Source organism: Camelus dromedarius, chromosome 10 (assembly GCF_036321535.1).
Source record: "Camelus dromedarius isolate mCamDro1 chromosome 10, mCamDro1.pat, whole genome shotgun sequence".
NCBI lineage: Eukaryota > Metazoa > Chordata > Mammalia > Artiodactyla > Camelidae > Camelus > Camelus dromedarius.
The window spans coordinates 475309-497015 of NC_087445.1; the positions used below are offsets into that span (position 1 = coordinate 475309).

At 35.1% G+C, this 21707-nt stretch overlaps 2 protein-coding genes across 4 annotated transcripts in view; one reads left to right on the top strand and one right to left on the bottom strand.

Moving 5' to 3' along the window:
- The window catches only part of CENPP (centromere protein P), a 219109-nt gene that overhangs the window by 64787 nt on the left and 132615 nt on the right, over positions 1-21707 (top strand). The gene's annotated exons all lie outside the window — the stretch shown is intronic.
- OGN (osteoglycin) lies at positions 1311-16302 on the bottom strand. 2 transcript variants are annotated; one of them, XM_010974830.3, is made up of 7 exons: positions 16201-16302; positions 14942-15190; positions 13501-13591; positions 7778-7936; positions 5560-5762; positions 3414-3509; positions 1311-2374 (listed from the first exon to the last, which is right to left on the bottom strand). In XM_010974830.3, the coding sequence occupies exons 2-7, from the start codon at positions 15113-15115 to the stop codon at positions 2204-2206; spliced, it is 894 nt and encodes a 297-aa protein (XP_010973132.1). In that variant the 5' UTR covers positions 15116-15190; positions 16201-16302; the 3' UTR covers positions 1311-2203. The 2 variants fall into 2 exon arrangements, with proteins under 2 accessions (XP_010973132.1, XP_010973133.1); XM_010974831.3 differs by having other exon boundaries at positions 14942-15475.

Below are 21707 nucleotides of genomic sequence, written 5' to 3' on the forward strand. Positions count from 1 at the left end.
ATTTTAATCCTCTATTTCTTTAGTTATCAGCATCAAAAATGAAGCAATATCTATTTAAGATAATGGAGATCAGCATATTTTTACTTTCTCTCATTATTTTATTTGTGACTTAAAGGTATATAGAAGGTTGTCAGGTCTTCGGTTCATATCTTCTTCTTAGCTAGAAGTCTCAAAAATATTAAATTTTAAGATAATTCTATAATTCTTTTTACCTTTTAACCAGTGCTCTTTCCTAATTGGTATTTTATATAAAGAACTGGCTTTTAAATTTGCTTAAATTTCAGAGTCATTTTATGGTGCTTTTTCTCTTTGAGTTTAGTTATATGAAGAGCATATGTTATTATTCTGACAGCTGGAAATGTGAGGGATGTCTCCTCTGATCACTTTCCCCAGTGTTGGTTCCACCACTCAGCAATCCTTCACCAAGTTTATTTCTCCAGATGAAGTTACAATTTATTTCTATTGATTTATTCAAGATAGTGATAGTTTAAATACTCTATTTTTCCATATGAAACAGATCCCTTCAGTTTAAATGGATTTCATTTTGCACTGTTCACTGTATATTCAATTTAGATGCGCTCACTATTATGCTAGGTGCTTTGAATATATAAAGGGAATGCTGGATGTGGTCACTGGGCTCAGGGAGCTTTCCATCACAGAGAAGTGAGGCACGTACACAAAATGAGTAAGCAGTATAATAGTTATGATTATCAGTTACTAAAATAAAATAAGTGAATGAGTCAGTAAGTGTTATAAGGGTAATTATGTGGCCTTAAGAGATCACAGATATTTTAATGAAAAAGTTTCATCTTAGAGTCAACCTTGACAAATGGGGAGGAAATTAAAAAACAGAAGGTCATTCTAGGTACAGAAAAAACAGAAGCAAATGAAAAAACACAGATAATATTTGTTCTGGAAATAGTATACAGAGACCAACTTGATTCTACTGTATAATTTATGTTGGAAACAATGTCGGTAATTTGTATATACATGGTTCAGACTCTTTGTTTCTAAAGCACTGATAATTTTGTATGCAACCCCAAAACTGGAGATTAAAACTTTTGAGTGACATTTGGGTGAGAGGAACGTTATTTTAGGGACTTTAATCTGGCAGCATTGTCACCGTAAATGATCACTATTAGATTGAAGATGAATTCTCATCTTTAAACATATCAGTTAATCATGGGTCTTTAGAAAATGTTGCTGAGATGCTTTCTTGTGAACCTTTGACCTGTTTGCATGAATATGGATGTGTATGGGTAGGTGGGAAGGTGGTGTGGAGTAGCGCCACAGAATTCACTCTACTGTCATATCTTACATTTGGATAAATTTATTGATGAGACTCTCATTCCTATAGTATAAAAAGAAAATATTTTGCAGTATATATCATAATTGAAAGCCTTTATAGTGGAGAACTTTATTTATGCCTGTGTTCTGAGAAACAGGATGGATTTTCAGTTTTTCTTATAAGCCTACTGATTTTGGTGTGCTTAAATTAAAATGTTTATTGATAGAGTGTTAATATTTAGATTAAAGAAAATTTTGTACTGTTTTACTAAAGGCGCTAACTGTGTGACTACAAAGCAGAATAATTAAACATTGCTGTATTAGGTCTTTATCAGAGAGTAAAATTATGCTTTATTTGGAAAGTTTTGCCTAGATACAAGACTATACCCTACTTCTCAGGCTAAGTAAAAATAAAATAGCTGCCTTAATAGAAAGAAAACAGAATTCTTACTTCATAATGAATAATGTATGAATCATAAAAGAAAAGTGGAAGGTCACTGGAAATATTTAGCTTTTCAGAGATTTTACAACATTTGCCTTAAATGCTTTAGGGATCCAGTAGAGGCCAGGAAAGACAAACAGTTGAAAGTTTCTTGGCTTTATCCTCTCACTTCATAATAGTTCTTAAATTGGGGTATTTATATAAAAACATATCTTTTAAATGGTTTTCTAGTATAAGCTTACAAGGATTTTGTAATGCTGTTCAAATATTTTCACATTACTTTGTTTTGAACTTTGAGATTCAATCTTACTTTTTACTTGTTGTTATATGTAAGATTTTTAAACATCCTTGCTTCCATCGATTCCTTCATAGTGGGATACAAAATTAGTATTAAATATTTATGCTCCTTTAGACATTGTTGAGACAGACTGTGAGTATGTGTGTACTTTAGCTTATATGCTACATTGATAGTGGTTAAATATATGACCCTACAGGCAATCTTTTTAAGCAGATAAAACTGTTGGGATGTTTTCCCAGGACAATTGGGTTGCCCTCCAAGCGTATCTCTTCAATTCGGTCCCGAATATAACTGGTGTCGTTAGCCTTGCAGAATGTATCATCTGTAATTGAAGTTATGTTGTTAAACTGGAAAACAAAAGGGAAAAAATAATTGTTTAGCGATTCGAAATCATTCCTTTTTTATGCTATGTAATGAGATCTCACAGAATATTTTATTCTTTTTAGATAAAGTGAACGTTTTTTGTTTTCTCAAAACCATTTTCTTTATTGAAGTATAGTTGATTTACAATATTGTGTTAATTTCTGTTGTACAGCATAGTGATTCAGTTGTACATATATATATATATTCCTTTTCATATTTTTTTCATTATAGGCTATTACAAGGTATTAGGTATAGCTCCCTGTGCTATATAGTCAGACCTTGTTGTTTATTCTATATATAGTAGTTAGATAAAGTGATTTTTAAAATATTGTTCATACGGTGTATCTGTCTTTGTCTTCGTGGTAATAAAAACCTTCTCTGAGCAATCTGAGCCTCCCTTTAAAAAGTCTACAGTGTTCCTTTGGAAGAATGCACTACTTGGTATTTCTAAGAGCAAAACCCATGTAACAAATATCTGAATATAAATAAGATTATACTAGCTGGAAAAAATATCCTATTCTAGAGTGTCAACTCAAAATGGGTACTGTGTCCTTTTAAATATACTTTAAAGAAGAAGAATGAGTGAGAATGCTTGTGATGCTGAAAGACCCATTTTAGTTTATTCCTCCTCACTTTTCTAGTAACCTAAGTTGACGTCAGACAGTAAAGTTAGCTGAGAAGTCTCCAAAAGCAAGTCTTTACTGCTGTTTAGAGAAAGGAACATAAACCAGGGGTCTCAGTGTCTCCTAACTTCAGTTTTTCACGTGTCAGGTTAGCTAGGAGATGCTAACTGCACACCTGGAGACAAACCCTACCCTAAGCGCAGACCTCACTCCCAGCGTCACTGGTCCTTTGTGTTCTGGAGAGAACTGGAGCTTCTAGGCAGGAGGGTGCATTTGGCTAAACATTAGTACTATTGATGGGCAATATTTACATGGGAATAAGTGAGCTTCCTAATGAATCATAAGACTGACCCATAGTAATTTGAATTAAAGTCAGATATGTTGACAGGAGCAGTCATACCTGAAGATGAATTACACGCAGACTTTCTGGTAAATTAAGAGGCACAGATTCCAGGGCATTGTGGTCCAAGTAGAGGAAGGAGAGGTTATGCAGTTTCTGTAAGGAAAAGGTAGTTTTGCTCGTGTGTTATTGAGGTCAGTACATTTCTTCACAGGATTCAAGCTATATACACACATATTAAATATAGACACAATATTGTTAATCATTGCTGTGGCAGTTCTAGGTTTGGGTTTTTGTTTTGTTTTGCTTTTGCTTTTACGAATAACAATGTTTTGGCCCTTTATGCAGGGCAGGCAGTAGAGCCTGATGCATCTCCACATTTCTGTCCATTCATTTCACCTCTGAATACCCAGTCATACCCGGCCTCATCCCCAACGCTGGTTTCTGGGGCCCTTTGAATTTGTCTTGGGAGCGGGTAATGAGGGTAATTCTTATGCAGGATTGGATTTGGATCCTTGTGCTGCCATAATCTCTCTTAAACCGCCAGAACTTTCCATTTCAGCTCTACCAATTAGTAGCAAAGTGCATACCCATAAGAGATGTGTGTGCTTGTTTCCCAAAGCAATTTATTAAACACATAGCTAGGTATGATTTTTTTTCTCCCCTACATGCTCTATATTGGATTACTTTTCATGATCAGTAACTCATTATTCTGTATAATTTTATATGATTTCAAGAAGTAGTTTCCCCTGACAATAATCTTTTACCTTACCTTTGTTATGCATTCTGTAGCAGAATTTGCTAATGTTTTTTAAAAATAAATTTGCTATTATCTTAAGCATCCTACAATCCACAATATGGGTACCAAGCTCCTGTCTTCCTCAATGGGCCTTTTTACCTGGATGAGTAACCTGATTTTACCAATGGCTTTTGCAACCTAGGGCCTTAAGCAAAACTGCAAAGTAGCTGAGTTTATCATTTCCATGCCAACTTGTCATGAATCCCTTCTGTAATCCTTGTGTAAAATCTGAAATATTCAAACATTCCTTTTGTGAAATGTTGATCAGCTCCTATAGGTCTTTAACATGCCAGTTATTCAAAGGCTTACCTGCTCAAATTACGTGTCTTCAAATTACAAGCTTTTTTTTTGGTTTGTTTTTAAAGTAAGTCTAAGGGGGAAGGGTATAGCTCAAGAGATAAAGCGCGTGCTTAGCAGGCATGAGATCCTGGGTTCAACCCCCAGTACCTCCTCTAAAAATAAATAAACGTAATTACCTCCCCCACCAATAAAAATTTTAAAAAAGAAAATACATTTTAGAATGAACAATAAATAATAAATTTTAACAAAATATTTTAATAATCAAATAAAGGAAGTCTAGTTTTTAAAAGTCCCCTGACTTCTGAGGAACTGTTAGGCGCTATCATTAGGAGCTAGACTTTCTTTTTCAGCGTGGTCTTCTGTTGCTGACAGTGGCGTCAATGTCTCAGCCTTTTATCTGAGATTTCTTTCAGGACCAAGAGTGAGTATATCCTAGCTGTTGAAGTCCTGGGCTGAGGTGCTTACTTCTCGGCAGACTGTGCATTTTGAGACAGCCTGGCTCCCCAAGTCGGAGTAGATCACCTTCCCTTTTTCCTGTGCATTTATTTTCTCGAAGTACTCACTTAAGAAATGTATGTAATTTTTACTACATACAGAATTTTGTATTAGATGCCATCATGGAATTCAAAAGAATGTCTACCTAAGAATTCTATGGTCTAATGCTTTTAAGTATTAAAAGGAAAATTCAGTGTTTACATTAGAACATTATTTTTTCTGGCATTTGTGAATTTACTAATATTGTAAGGAAAAAGAAACACAGGAAAATTCCCATTTTGAGATTTTTGTAGAGAATTGGTGCCATGAGAGTGCAGACCTTGTCTATAAATGAGTATTTGCTGTGTGAATAAAGGAGAAAGATGTGACAGCATATAGTCCCATGGAACAAGATAAAGGTTATATATTTTAAGTGAGGTACAGGCATAAACTGGACTGAATAAGCCTAATGGTATCACTATTTATTATGTCAATAATGTCTTCCATTATTAAATTAAAATAGTTTTAAAACAAAACAAATTTAGACCATAGTTTCTTTTTTGTTTACCATGTTGTCAGTGGCTGTATAAAACTGGTATTATATTGTGCTCAGTCATACTATGAAATACTTACTTTGAATGCATTTGCTTTGATTCCTCTACTCTTGATTTTGTTGTATTTTGCATTAAACAAAGTAAGCTTGGGAGGGAGAACTGGAAGTTTCAGTAGTTGATTTTCAGCCAGTGTAAGCTCTTCTAACAGAGAAAGTTTTGAAAAAGTACCGTCTTCTATATCTTCAATCAAATTCCCCGTAAAATCAAGTCGTCTTAAGTTAGCTTGAAGGGAAAATATACAAAAAAAAAATATAGAAAATATTTTTTTAAATGAAGTTAAGTTCTTAACTGTGTGGACTGAGGAAAGCCACTTAACAGGTCATTCAAACTTTTATTTTTAGTGCCTAGTAGAGCTTCTACAATTAGAGCTCAGTAAGTTTGTTGACTGAATACTGAACATCAACTCTGTGCTTGACACTGCTGGCCTGTCTCACCGGAGCTCTAGACTCTCAGGCTTGCAAGAGAACTTAAAGTTAATAGAATCCTTCCATCCTTTTTTGTTTGAATTCTCAGTATGCTCAGGCAGTTTGAAAGAAATTCTTTGTTGCGTATTATAGAAAGTAAGCATTACATTTGACTAAATAGAACCATGTAAATATTTTTGGATTTTTTTGCCAGCATGTTGCATTGTGATTGTGGGTCTATTATCTTAATCTCTCCACGCCTTATTGCTTAACAACAAAGCCAAAAATGTTCTCTAATTTATTAAAGTGGTGCATACTGAGAGACAAGTTCAGTGTGTGTTGGTATGTGTATCACTTTTGTCTGTCTGGAATGATTAAGAAATATGGTTGCCCCTCACCATTGGAGGTAGTCATGTCTGTAAAGTTGATGCAAATGCTGAATTAGTAAATATGGACCCATTGCTCCTAGGGAATATACAGGATTTGTGTCTCTTGTCACATATTTTCATCAACCAATTAGTATAAACTTTAATATGTGTTTCTTTTTAAAGGCATCTCATTTAGTATATATTATTGATACATTAACATGGAACTCGGTCCTCAGCACTGTAACTCACATTTAAATGAAGATTAGCTAACGCACGTATTTTCTCTGTGAGGCACATCACAGCCTTCTTGCACTGGACAGCACTTCAGAAGCACTACACTCAGGGAGCATTTTAAACAGCAGAAAGCACGAAAATGTGGCACTAAGTTGACTGTAAATAGGACATTTGTTTACAGTATAAAAGCTGAAATAAAGAGCAGATCATCTCATTCAACTTTACCTTTGTGACTTACATTTTTTAACCACTGGGCCCATGTCTGAATGAGTGCAGAAGTGCCATAAGTCTTGATTTGGGGGTTACAAATACATTTTATCAAGTAGGTGAATTTGAAAACATGGAATCTATAAGTAATGAGGAGCGACTGTATTCAGTCAGTTGGGAGCTACCAGTGATGGCATGAAACCCGATACAGTTAATCTCATAAATGTGTAGTGGGGCCAGTGTGCATTTCTTGATGTGGTTTTCTTCAGAAGCACTTGACAACATTGGAATTTAGAAAATTCATGAAGGATTAGTGATCCAAGACTTGGACTTGGGAATGCCGAAGTGGGGGAATTTGGTGTGTTCATGGTAACACACTAGTGGCAAGCTGCTGTAAAGTTTGATAAAACACCCAAAGTCCAAGATTGTTTATGACCTGGGAAGGAGTGAAAGGCCCCGTTCTCAGCACTAGTTCCATATTAGAATCATCTGAGGAGTTTTGTTGTGGTTAATGGCAACACTTGTGCCTCTTCTCCCCAGACCTAAGTTAGAATCTCTGTGGACTAAGGCCTGGTATCAGCACTTATTTTGAAAATACTTTCACAGATGTGTTTAATATGCAGCCGGATTTAAGTAAAGAAAAAAGCAGTTTCTATGTTTTTATAGCAGAAGTACAAAATAAAATGTTGTCTTTGAAGAAATACCCTGATTATATTTGTACTGCCGACTGGCTGGGGCAGTTGGATCTTGAAGTGTTGGGGTTGAGAAGATGTCGTTGCCCATGTTCTAGATGAGCTGTCACCATAAACTCCAAATTCACCAGTAAAGAAAGATGACAGGACATCTGAATAGAAATGAGATTCACCAGTAAAGCAGTGGATTTTTGTTAAATGTAGTGGATACTTTAAACACTCCGACAGTGACTACCCTACGTGTGATAGGCCCCAGGGACCTAAAATCTTGTGTTTATATGAGTTAAACACTAACATGAGTTAATACTATATCTTATTTTAAATTAACTTACGTATGTCTGCAAAATCTTTGGCAGTCAACTTTTTGATTCTGTTGAATCGTGCATACAAATAGGCTGATTCCTTCGGCAGAGGTGGGACAGCATCAATGTCAACTTCTTCACAGTACACAGAACCACTTAGACAAACACACAGCAGGCACGTGGGCATTTCTGAATCGAGAAGCAAAATCATAAAAATCAGTAGTTCAAAAATAGTGCACTTCTAGGGGTAAAATTCTTGGTATCATGAATGTTACTGCTAATTTGAAAAGATACTTGACAGAATTATGGGTGACAGCAGGGAAAGACATGAGAGCTAGTGGTCTGTACTGTGCCTGATCACTCATCAGAATTTTATTTAATTCCAGAACCCACAATCTCTTTTATTCTCCTGTCTGTTTTAGAGGTGATCACTTAGTTGCTGAATTGATTGACAGTTAGATTTCTTCATTTGAATACCAAAAAAAAAAAAAAAAATCGTAAAGCAGGACTTAAGGTAAACAGAAGCTTGATTTATCACTTTGTGTGACTCAAGCATATTTCTAATGAGTTTAGAAACCATTTAGTTAAATAAGCAAACTAATAACATGAAACTTAGAGTCATCATGGGCATAACATGGAAAATTAGAGTTAGGGTGCCATGATGACCTGCATCACTCATTGCATTTATTTGTTCTGCCTCTTTTGTATCCTTCAACCTGAAACAGTTCCTTAGTCTTCATTTTTCAAACTGTTTTACTGTTTTGGAAATTTTTGAATTTTTAGAACATTTTATTTTTCAGGGCATTTATTTTACAGAATGTCTTTCTGTTAGGGTTTGTCTGAGGTTCCTCATTTTTGGCAGGAGTACCGTGGAAATGATGTCGCGTCCTTAGTGTCATGTATCAGGGAGCATGCGGTATCTGTCTCATTCCTCATGATGCTGTCTTTAGTCACTTGGTTCAGTTGTTGTCTGTCATGTTTCTCACTCTGTAAAGTTACTGTTTTTCACTTTGTAATTAATAAGTACTTTCTGGAGAAGTACTTTGAGGTTCTACACATCTGGTTTGTCATCAAACTTTCTCCCTCTGATTTTGTCATCTGTTGACGATACTTACTTGAACTATTTATCACTAGGATAGTTGCCAAATAGTGATTTTCTAATTCCATCATTTCTGCTACATTTGTTAGTTAGCATTCTTATATAAGGTGGAACACTCCCTTCTTGTTTATTTCTGTCAGTATGAACGTAAGGATTCTTTATCCCATGGGTCATAATATATTACCATCATATTTATTTTGGCAATCAAATTGTCATAGATTAGATAGTCAGTGAGGATTCTTAAACTGTTTTATCCTGCCACAGCTTTTTTATGGTTAAATTATATACAATAAGTTGCACATATTTAACTTGTATAATATATAAGTTTTGGCATACGTATATGCCCATGAAACCAAAGCCACAATCAAGATAATTAACATATACATCACCCCAGAAAGTTTCCCCATGCCCTTGGTACTCCCTCCCAGCAGCCCATGTCTCTTTTCTCTCACTATAGATGAGTTTGCGTTTTTATTTCAAAAGAATCATACACTGTATACTCTTTGGTCTAGCCTCTTTCACTCTGCATAATTATTTTAAGATTCATCTATTTTTGCATGTACCAGTAATTCGTTCCTATTTATTACTGAGTTCATTCCTATTTGTTCCATTGTGTCAATAGACACAGTTTGTACAGTCATCTCTCATGGACATTTGGGTTGTTTCCAGTTTTTGTCTGTTTCAAAGAAAGCTGCTATGAACGTTTATGAATGGACTTAATGCTTTCACTTCTCCTGGGTAAATACCTAAGAGTAGAATGGCTAGGTCTTACTATAGGTATATATTTTATCTTTTGAAGAAAGTCCTAAACTGTTTTCCATAGTGGTTATGCCATTTTACGTTCCTACTAGTAGTGCATGAGAGTTCCAGTTACTCTGCATCCTTGGCAACATTTAGTGTGGTCGGACTTTTTCATTTTCAGGTAAGGTGTGTTATGGTATCTTGTGTTTTAATTTACACTTTCGTGATGACTAATGTGCTGAGCATCTTTTTATATACTTATTTGCCATCCACATATGGTGAAGTGTCTATTCATATCTTTTGCCCATTTTTAAATGGGCTTTTGTATTATTATTATTGAATTAGAAAAGTGTATTTGGTAGCTTAAGTCATTTGTCAGTTTATGTTTTGCAGATATTTTCTTCTGTCTGTGGCTTGTCTTTTTATTTTCTTATCAGTCTCTTGAAGAGCAAACATTTTTTAAGAAGAATTGACTCCTTCATAGTTCATGGTTTTGTGTTATATTTTAAAAATGTTTGCCAATCACTTTTTATCCTATGTTTTCTTTTGAAAGTTGTGTAGTTTAGCTCTTTATAGTTAGATATGGAGTCTATTTTGAATTTTTATGTATGATGTCAGGAAGTTCTTTTTTTTTTTTTTGCTTATCTCTTACAGCTTTCTGATTCTTTCAGCACCATTCTTTGAAAAGGTTATCCTTTCCCCATTGAATTGCATTGCACCATTGTAAAAAACCAGTTGACCACATTATGAAAGTGTATTTCTGGACTCTATTCTGTTCTGTTATCTATTTGTTTATTTTTATGGTGATCCCACAATGTCTTAATTCCTCTAGCTTTATAATAAGTTTGATATTAGGTAGTGTAAATCCTCCAACTTTATTCTTCCTCAGCGTTGTCATGACTCAGCATTTTCATATAAATTTTCGAATCAGCTTGTTAATTTCAAAATGGCCTGCTGGGAATTTAAAATGAGATTGCATTGAATTTACAGATGAATTTGGGAAAAATTGACATCTTAATGATAGTGAGTTTTCTGGTCCTTGATACAATGTTATCTATCCATATATTTAGGTCTTCTTTAATTTCTCAGCATGATTGTCTGGATTTCAGGGAGCAGGTCTTATACATCTTGTATAAATTTATACCTATGTATTTTAAAATATTTTGATTAATTTAAAAATTTAATGTCCCCACTGTTCTTTGAGAACTAAATTATTTTCTGGCATGATAGGATGTCCTAAACCAGTCTTGCCTTTTCCCTGCCCCGGGCCTGAAATCAGCTATTTCTTCAAGGAGAATACTGGTTCCTATTTAGTGGAGAATGGTTTTTAGAAACCAAGATTTGGGTGTGGGTGTGCTCATTGCTACTGGGATCTCATTGTTTCTGGGCTCTTTTAGCAGAGAGAGCTGGGAAATATATGTATGTGTATTTGGCTCTCTCTTCATATATAATACACATACCTACACACATGTATATTTATGTAGACATGTGCTATATACATATTTATGTGCATGCATATAGACATACATAAATGCATGTCTGTATGCACCATATATTCATATAAATAAATTACCTGCATATATTCACACACTCACACTGAGAGGCAAACATGTCTATATCTATTTCTGTATATAAACCATGAGTTGATAGTGGTATTTTCATTCCAGTCCAACTTCACAGTGTTCATTCTAACCTTCCCTCTTACCATACTTGTAACATCCTTCTCTGACAGTGAGAAACCTGACCCTCATCATCCACTGTGTGTTTACTTTACTCAGCCGTAGAACACACATTGATTTTCATTAAGTTTCATTATTCCTAGCCCATAATGCTGGAAAACCTACTCACTGAAATTTCAGTATTTGCCTATTCTATTTTGTCTTTAGCCTTAAAGTATATAGTCAAAATACTGTATTTAAGAGTTACTGGTTATATTTTTCCCCCTTTGTGTCTTACGTAATTCATTTGAAATGCAGTTAAGTATGTTTTTCTGTTTGTATGCCAATTTGGGTTCTTCTTAACTTAACCTTGTTGATTTTATTTATAAATATATTTGTTTGTTTGCCTATGTGAAATGTAACCTTGTTCTAAAATCAAATCTTCCCCCCAGTATTTCTTGTTCCCATCTTCCCCTCCTTTCCACCTCTTGTCCCATCTGTAACCAACAGGAAACTAGTCTTGGTGTTTTAATTACCCTTCTTCTCACACAAGAGAGCTGATGCATGTATATCCTCTTGCATTCCCTTCATTCTTAGATGAAAGACAGCACACTGTAGATACTCTTTGGCACTTTGATTTTTTTCATATACTCTGGAAATCACTCCATGTTAGAGAGCTTCTTCATTAATTTTTACAACTGCATAGTATTCCCCTATGTAGATGTACCATACTTTATTCAACCACTCTTCAATGTATAAACAATTAGATTGTTTCCAATATTTTACAGTTGCAGGCAATGCTTCAGTGATTTTACATATGTATTTTCTTACTTTTGGAGGTATATCTTTAGTGTAGATTCCTAGTAGTCAATTGCTATGTCACAGAATAAATCTTGTGTTTGGTTTTTTAAAATATTGCCAAATCCTGACGTTTGGTTTTGTTAGATATTACCAAGTCCCTGTCCAAAGTACCAGTTTGTATTACCAGCAGCAAGGTATGTCAGTGTCTGATACCCCACAGTTTTGCCAATGGAATATATTAATATATTGTCACACTTCTAATTTTTGTCAAATGGGTTAAACATTGTGTCTCAACATAATTTAAACTTATGTTTCTCTGTGTGTGAGATTGACCACTTTTTATGTGTTTAAGGGTCATTTTTATATCATTTTGTGAATTGTCCAATCATATCTTTTGCCCATTTTTCCAGTAGATTTTTGATCAATTTCTTTTTCTTGGATTTTTACTTTTTCTAAATTAGAGATATTAACTCTTTATCAGTGATACATATTACAAATATTTTTCTCAATTTTCATTTGTCTTTGGCTTCACTTATGAAGCAAAAGTTTCACAGAACTTCGTTTTATGGAGTTAAATTTATTGATCTTTTCTATTATTGTCTCTGGGTTTAGAGACGCCCCACACCTTGGTTATCTTCTAGTATTTGTATGGTTTCACTTTTTACATTGAGACCCTAATTTATTTAGAGTTCTTTTTTCTGTATAAGATATGAATCTAGTTGTATCCTTTTTCAGTTGACTGCTTAGATTTCCTAGCCCAAATTTTCAAAGATACCGTCTTTGCTTCAGTGATTAAAATGCTACCTTTATTATTCACTAAATTTCTTCATGTATTTCTGTCTGCAGACTTTCATTTATGCACAAGTATTATACTTTTTAAAAAAATGTGGAGGCTTTATATTCTAATATACGGTTTCTTACAGATTTGATTTTCCGTATGAACTTGAGAGTCAACCTTGCCAGCTCTTTAAGGAAGCTAATTGTTATAAATTTAGGGAGAGCTGACATCTTTATAATATTAAATCATCCTGTCCAAGAACAAGGGATGTCTTTCCATTTGTTCAAGTCAGTTTTCAGTATGATACTTACACTTTCTGCTCTTCTGTGAGTTCCTTAAAGGCAAGAATTTTATTTACTTTATCCTTAGGCTGTGTAGTATTTGCAAATAATTAGTATTTAATAAGTATTTCTTGAATTGATTTTATATAGAAAAGCACACTTAGACGAAACTTCAGTTCTTGAATGTTCCCGTTACATGTTCCTCATTCATAATGTGGGCTAGCATATGATGAGCACTGTCAGTATACCTGTTTGACCTTGTTGACAAAACTCTGCCGTTTGGATTTACTATGTCCTGATGCAATTTTGGATTACCATATGGAATAAAGTTCCATTATAAGCTATTTTTTTAAAGCTCCTTTAAAAAAACTTGATGATAGAATGTTCATACTTACCATCATTTTCTTTCTTCGGAGGTGGTGGTGTTACACTCTGATCTTTCTGTAATTGAAAGCTTTTCTCATCGGGTATTACAGTTTCTTTTTCCTATTGGAAAAATAAAAATTTACTATCAGGTGTGATAAAGCCCAATTTGGACTATAAAACTGAGGGATTATGGACAGCATTCTCCCATAAGTGTCCTGGTTGAACAGTCCCTCCTCCCTCCATTTGTCTATTAAGAGCAGTTAATTCTGCTCCACTTCACAAATATCTTGGTCCCTTTATTTACATTAAGATAGACTTTTAAAGCAAAGTAAAGAGAAGCAGCAGAGAACATTTTACTTACTACTTTTTAGGGACCAGGGAATTTTGAAAGTATCCTTCTAACTGATTTGTAGATTCAAATCAGCCATGTGAGCCAGCAGCTTGTTGTTATGATGGGCCTTTTTAAGCTATGACTATGTATATACTTATCTTATATATACATAATAATAGCATATTAACCAACTCCATTGAAAGAAATTGTAGTGTTAACATTTGTTCATGTGTACCAAAAAAGAAAAAGAAGCAAGTATGATCGTTCACTCTTAAAAATCTTGGTCATCTTATTTATAGTGGAGAAGAACTTTTGAACCAATCAACATTGTTCTATATTTGGCTGTATTTCTCATTTTCCATTTTGTGTATGTGGCTGTGAAAGAGAGAGACAGACATAGAGACACACAGTAGGCTGGCAGCACTTACTAATGTGCTGTATTAACTTTTCCCTCTCCCAGTGTTCATTGCTGTGTGCCAGTGAAACCACAAGTAATTAGCCCCCATACAAGTAGAACATGAAAGATGTAGTATGAAAGTCAGCCCTGGAGAGTATTAACTCAATGACAGTTACAGATACTTGGTAAAATGATAGAGTCTAAATTGTTGAAACTGATTAAAAATTAAGCACCATATTAAGTAGTTTTCGGGTTTTTTTGATATTGTATATGGTTGACATATGCAAATTATTGTGAAATGCTGTAGATACAAAATTAGCAACTACTCTTCTATTTATATTTCCTTGAACCACTTCTTTCTAAAATAGTAAACTTTAAGCTGGTAATCCATCTTTATTTCTCTTTATACGCATTTCTCCTATTTCAGTTTAATATGCAAATATAGGGCATTGTGTATTAACAAAAAAATCTCAGCTGGTCAGAGATCATCTTAAAGTTTAGTTTCCCTTAAATTTCATGTTATGATTGCTATAGATACTGTTTGGTTATCATAGATTCTATTCATTAATTTGGGAAGCATGCATACTTTAAAAATATAATCTTGGGGACAGTTATTTTGAATTATTTTGAATTATTTAAAGTGCTTTTCCTTTCCCCTTATCAGACACATTCAGAGAAAAACAAACATGCATTTAAATTGACAACTATTTTAGAAGTTAAATTGAGAGTAGAAATAAAATACCTTAGTTCTTTTTCCATCCAGATATTTATCCTCATAATCTTGGCTAAATAAGGTTTCTTCAAAATTATCTGTTCCATAATCATAGATAATGCGTGAATCCTGCTGAGCTGGTGGTGCTGGCTTTATCAGAGGCACAAACAGAAACAGGAGAAGTGTAGACTGCAGAGTCTTCATTTTAGCAAAAATTAAGGTGACTGGAAGTTAATAAGCTAGTGGCCTGCTGACTGTGGGGCAATACTCTCCTTTTCCCTGGAAATAGAAACGCAGACCATCGAAGCAATATTTAAAAGCTTAGAGGACTTTCTGGCACGGTGAACGCAGTAGGGGCCAGAGAACAAGTATTTAACCCTTAGTGATCTTTAATTAGATGCTAAAAGTTTTTACGTATCAGTGACATTCTGAAAAATAGTTTCAGAAAATGATTTTAGTTCTTTTTCTATCAAGAATCCAAGCAATGTTGATAATTTCCGTTTGCTAATAATTAGGTGCCTTAAACAAAGGTACTTGAATGCAACTGAAATCTTCTTAGGATACCTGTAATATAAATAGTTAAAGTGAAGACCCATGATCCTGTCTCATGTGAGTTTAAAACTATCATGTTTCAACTTTACTACTTTATAAGCACTCATGATTTGTATTCGTATGAATAGAAACAAGTTCCAAGCGCAGTTTTAAAACTTAAACTTTAGGTTTAACATTATGAAAAGTAGTCATTAACACTTACTTTTAGGTGGTACAGAATATTGGAAAAGCCATAATTTAAATTTTCTTAGTTTTATAGTTTTTTAATAGATAAAAATATTATTTTCAGTTAATAGCATTGCTTTTTAAACTATGAAAAACGCAGGCTGGAAAAAATATAGGACTTTAATGAAGGATTTAGGGAGAATGAAATGGGGGGGATTCTTTCAGGCTCGCCACTGGATTTTATCTGCTGGTGCACATCTTACACTTTTTCATAAGTAACTTCAGACAGAATCACTCAGAATTGCTGGTGCAGCATTGTAGATACCAATTTGTCAAAAATCAATGGTTGAAAATTCGCAATAACATGGTTTTGTGACTTTTGCAGCACCCTGCTCTTGCCTGCATGGATATTAAAGTTATGCAATGATACACTAACGTGCTTGTTAAAAAAAAATTGTTCAAGGTAACTGAAACTTAAAAAAGACCAAAGATGGCCTTTATATTTACTAAGATTGTTACGTGTCACGTTTCAACAGACGACATTTAAAATAATATGTGAAAAAAGAGCCTACCGTTGCAGCTGTTTTTGAAGTTTTTTGTGGTTTTCCTCAATAGATGGTCATGCCTTGCATTAGTCCCAAGTGGGAGGGTGAATGAGAAAAGCTGTGGATTAATTTCAAACTGCTGAATAGAATTTCAGGGCTCAACAGCTTTAAAAGCAGTTTCCATGTGGTAGAGATCTTTGCCAACATTCTTTCTCTGGGGTGAAATGTAGTGTGTTGTACTAGAGAACTGTGCTTAAAACATTTGTAACTGCTATACTCAGACTGCTTCTACTGATTACCATAAATTTGTGTTATTTTTATTTTATGTAATAAATATGTTTTTGTGAATGTTAGTTTATGAAGATGACATAGTTTAAAAATCATATTTTCATATTAATGCTTTCCGAGGATATAAAAATGTCTGCCCTTTGAATGAAATAAAACAACAAACTAAAGCATAATCTCTGCTCTTAATTTTATAAGGAGTAAAAATGTTGTTCTTGTACTAAGATTAGTATATAGCCAAGAAGTTTCCAATGTAGAAATTAGTTTTAGCACAAACAATTTTCTAGTTTAGTCACTTAGGGTCCTCTCACCCTTTATTTTGTTACATATAACAAAAACTTGAGTGTCAGAATCAGCTTTTTAAAATAAATTTTATTTGTAATTTGGAGTATGATAGTAAAAGATATTTTTGTTTACTAAATGAAGGAAACGGTATTACCTATTTAATATTAAATTTGATTTTTAAAAATTCAAGTGGTATTTTAGGTAATTATGTGAACATCTTTAAAGGTTCATTTTACTTTTATCACTCTTTGGTACTTTTAGCAATCAAGGTAACATTTATTTCTCTAAGCTGAAAATTTAATAAATATGGATATGGAAAAATATTTTATTAAGAAATAGAAAATGAAAGAATAGTAATTTGTTTCCTTTTCTTTCAAAATTGACTTTAGAAGCTTTTCAAATTAAAGCTTTAATAATCTAAGACTTGAATCTCATGTTTTTAAATTATTTTAAATCTAGTTGTGATATTCTATGCTTTTGGTTGAGATAAATTGTCAGTTTATGGCTTTAAAGTCTGAAAATATCTAATAATGAAATAGCAGATACTGATTTGTTTTGCTCTGTGTGGCAGGTTTAACAGGATGTTGAGAAATGAACTGGATAGGTGTTAATAGATTTAGAAAATCTTAGAGATTCATAGTTTACTAATGGTATACACAGTTTGATACTTTGTACTATAGAAAATTATTTTGTGGATTAAAACATCTTTTCTTGAAAAGTTCTGACCAGTGAACACAGTTTTATTGGCACTCACTCATTTAGGAGTTTACTGAGCACAATCTCTGCCAGAACTACAGAAAAATAAGCTCAGACAAGCAAAACTCACTGTCTCCCCTCAAGGAGGAGGGGTGTGTAAGTCAGCAAGAAGGGCAGGAAACAAACAACAGAACGCACAGTGGGACCTGCCACACAGAAATGTACACGGGGTTCTGCAGTTGCCCGGGAGAGGATGAAGCCATGGAGGCTGCGCCAGGCTGACTTCTGGAGAGAAAATGAGGGGTTGGGGGTGGATGATGGGCAGGACCAGAGGGAGAAATGCTCTAAGAATGGGAGCAGCACACAGGTGGGAGGGTAGATCATTGAGAAGATTTATAATTAGTTGTATATGGCTGGAGCTTGGAGGGAGAGAAAGAAGAGCTGAGAGGGGTGGTGCATATTAAGAGGTCAGACAGGGGACTAGGGGTCGAATTAAGGAGAGTCTTTTTCCCTTGCTGAGGTGTTTGAGCTTTATTTGTAGCCAGTGAGAGACCACTGACAGATTTTTAAGTCAGTGAGTGACATGATCCTGTTTTCATTTTAGAAATATCCCTCTAAGTTTGAATGTCTGAAAAATTCCACTGCTTATCTATTGTGTTAGTTAGTTTTACAAGTTTAGTGGCTTAAAATAGCACACATTTATGATCTGACAGTTTCTGTGGGTCAGGAGTTCAGGAATGACTTTGCTTGTATCCCACCTGAAAGCTGTGTTGGCCATGGCTGCATCCTCTTTCAGGATCGAGTAAGGTAGAGGGGTGTGTGAGCCCATGTGGTTGTTGGCCACAGCTCCATGCAGAATGTAGGACTAAGGGCAAGTTTGAGGGGGTGTGGTTCCCAAAACCACCCTCACGTTTGTGAATTTACTAGAATTCATGCAACTTGCTAAAAGCCATTATATTCATGGTTACGGTTTGCAACAGGGAAAGGATACACATAAATATCAGCCAAAGGAAGAGATGCATTGGACAGAATCTGGGAAGGTTCCAAGTGCAGAGCTTCCATCAATCTCAGGATGTGTTACCCTCCTGTCATTGATGTGTGACATGGGGTAGTGCCAACCAGGAAAGAGCTACTGAGCCTCACAGTTCTTTTAAACTGGGGCTACATTATATAGGCATGATTGACTGATTGAGTGTCTCAAAGTGGTCCCAGAATTTTTCCTTGTGCGGTCATCTCCCCTGCAGTGGGAGTTAGGACCTCTGACTTGTTTCTAACCAGCATCCTAGGATCTTATGGAATGTCTGTGGTCTGAATCTATGTTTTAAGTCTCTGCTTATGCCTGAAGCCCTAGTTGTTTGGTCAATTGAGTTAAAGATGAGAACCCAAGTACTTCCCAGGCTAAAGGCTAAAATTTAAAGAGAGAAATTATGACTCAATATAAGGAAGGGTTAATGTTAAAAATGTATCATATTTGTGAGTTAAAATTTTCTGAGTAGTACATAAGTCTATGTGTAGTGAATTCTTAACCTAAACGTGCAATGACAGACGTATCCATAAATGCCATGGTATTTACTTGCTAGGCGTAGCTGGTTATATTTGTTTAGGAAATTGGAACATATAAGAAACTTTGGTTTCGTATCTGTTGCTGTTTAATTTTGTTTCCAGCTGCTGTTAATCTTTATTTCCAAGATTGAGAAGTGGTGGTTCTGGAATCAGGAAATCAGGGCTTTATTTCTAACTTTCCTTGGGTCATATGAATTCTTTGCAACAGCAGAAGTATACAGAAGAAACAGCTTTATTCCTTCTATTTTTTGCCCCATGCAGTTAAGTATGTTACATGATACGCATGTATCTGCATTTTAGTTTAGTGGTTCCAACTTGGGGAATAAAATGAAAATGTATAGTTTTCAGATAGTATTTAAACATATGCTAAGCATTCTCAGTCGGTATTATTGTGAGCAAATTTATTAAATATCCTTTACTTTTATTTCCTTTCTAAAAGCTAAATGTATGTTATGCTTTTATGTTTGTAAATTAAGCTTCATGATACGATTAGGATTTACTTGTTAGTGGTCACATAGTTCAGCCTGGTAGCCCCTATAACTAATTAATACTTTGAAGTGTAGTGAGAAAATTGATGAATTTTCATTGTTTCCTTTCCTGTTATAAATATATCACCTGGTTTTGTCTGTAGCTCTGGCGGGTTAACTGTATAGTCTTGATATGCTGGTTGAAGTGTTTTGTTCTTCAGTTTCTCCTAGGGAGACCATTGGTGGTTATTTTGTTCTGTTTTTAATAGGAAATACTTGGAGTAGGTATGAATTCCTCAGGGCATTTTTGAGTAACAAAAGATGGTTCTTAACCTGCCTCCTTACAGGGCCCTGCAGCTGGAGGACATTTTATGATGTGCTTATAAAGGGGAGCAGGGTTGACCTCTTCTTCCTAATAGACAGAGTTTGACCTTATTCTGGCCAGAGGAGCCAGGCATCCAAGCGCCTTGTGCCTGCTCCCTATGCTTGTAGGCCTGCTAGAGGTGCTTTGGAAAGCTACACCATCAAACAGTGACATGGAGTATATGGTTTAAGCTCCCTCCTCTCTCTCCCTAATGAAACTTTTAGTAAAGCCTCTCTTGATTACTCATCTTTTGTACAAGTAGAATCTTGAAAGGATCCTGAAAGTGCTGATTGCTTTCTGGGTGGGGGAGGTCCCTGAGACAGCACCAAGGCATGCAAAACGCAGCTGACAGCTGGGGGCACATAGATGCAGCGGGCCGCTGGGCTGGATATGCTGCGATAATGTTTACTGCTTGGAGGATGCTTATAACTGATCACTGACATGCCCTTTGATAAATGCTTTAGGATGTCTCTATTTCTCCTTGTCCTTATAAGAGCCCTACAAGAACCACCTTCCTTATAGAAATGCAGAAAAAGAGGCTTCAAGAAGTAACTTACTCAGAGTCATCTTGCCTAGTTACAAGTGTGAAGTCAGGCTTTCTACTCAGGGATATGATTTCAAATTCCTTGTTACGAACTGCTAAATTGTGTCGTTTCATCCTTCACTAAGCCTGTTCTTTGAAGATTAAAATTTATTTTCTGTAATCAATTTAGGAAGAGGTAAAAATAGAAGCTCCAGAACTCTGAAAATCAGAGGATTTTAACTGTGCAGGAGGTGAAATAAGTAATTAGCACATCTTTATATTAATCTCGAGTTCCCACGTCAGGAGCTAGTTTTCTCCACTCTCGCCAGTCAGTTCCTACTCATACATCAGGGTCCTCCCTCTTACTTAAAGCCTTCAGCTGCTTCACCACATCCTGGCCAGAAGTAAACTTAGTGTATCTGTGTTCCCATCATATTTCAGTTACTGCCACATTTTCTTTCTTTCTTTCTTGTGTTAGAATGAGTTATTAGATATTATTTTCTTTGTTAAATTTTTAATAACAGTTTTATTGAGATAGTTTACATCTCACACAATTCACTCTTTTAAAGTGTACAATCCAATAGTTTTTAGTATTTTCAGACTTGCACAATCATCAGTCAGTTCGGAATATTTTAACCACCCCAACAAGAATCCTCTATCCATTATTAGTCATTCTCCACTTTCCCACTATTACCGTGCTCCCCAACCCCAGGCAGCCAATAATCTGTAGATTTGCCTGTTCTAGACATTTCATGTGAGTGGGATCATACAATAGGTGGTCTTCTGTGACTGATTTTTCACTAGCGTATTTTCATGGTTCATCCATGTGGTAGCATGTGTCGGTCCTTCATTACTTCTTTTGATTAAATGATATTCCATTGTGTGGATATATCACATTTTGTTTATCTTTTCATCAGCTGAAGGACATTTGGGCGGTTTCCACTTTTTGGCTATTAATGGATGCTGCTGCTGTGAGCATTTGTGTACACATTTTTGTGTGAACGTACGTGTCAGTTCTCTTGGGTCTGTATCTGGGGGTGGAGTTACTGGATTATACGTAACTAACCTTTTGAAGAACTGCCAGACTGCTTTCCAAAGCGGCTGCACCATCAGACTTCCTCCCGAGTAGATCCTACTTTCCGCACCTTCTCACTGACACTCATTATTGGTCTTTTTGATTATAGCCATCCTGTGAGTGTGAAGGGGTATCTCATTGTGGTTTTGATTTGCATTTCCCTGACGGCTCCTCATTAAATTTTAAATTGTTCTGGGTAACAAATAATCTTCTCTTTCTTATCTCCTACAACACCTACAGTATTTTCCACATACTAGCTCATAATAAATGTTTAAA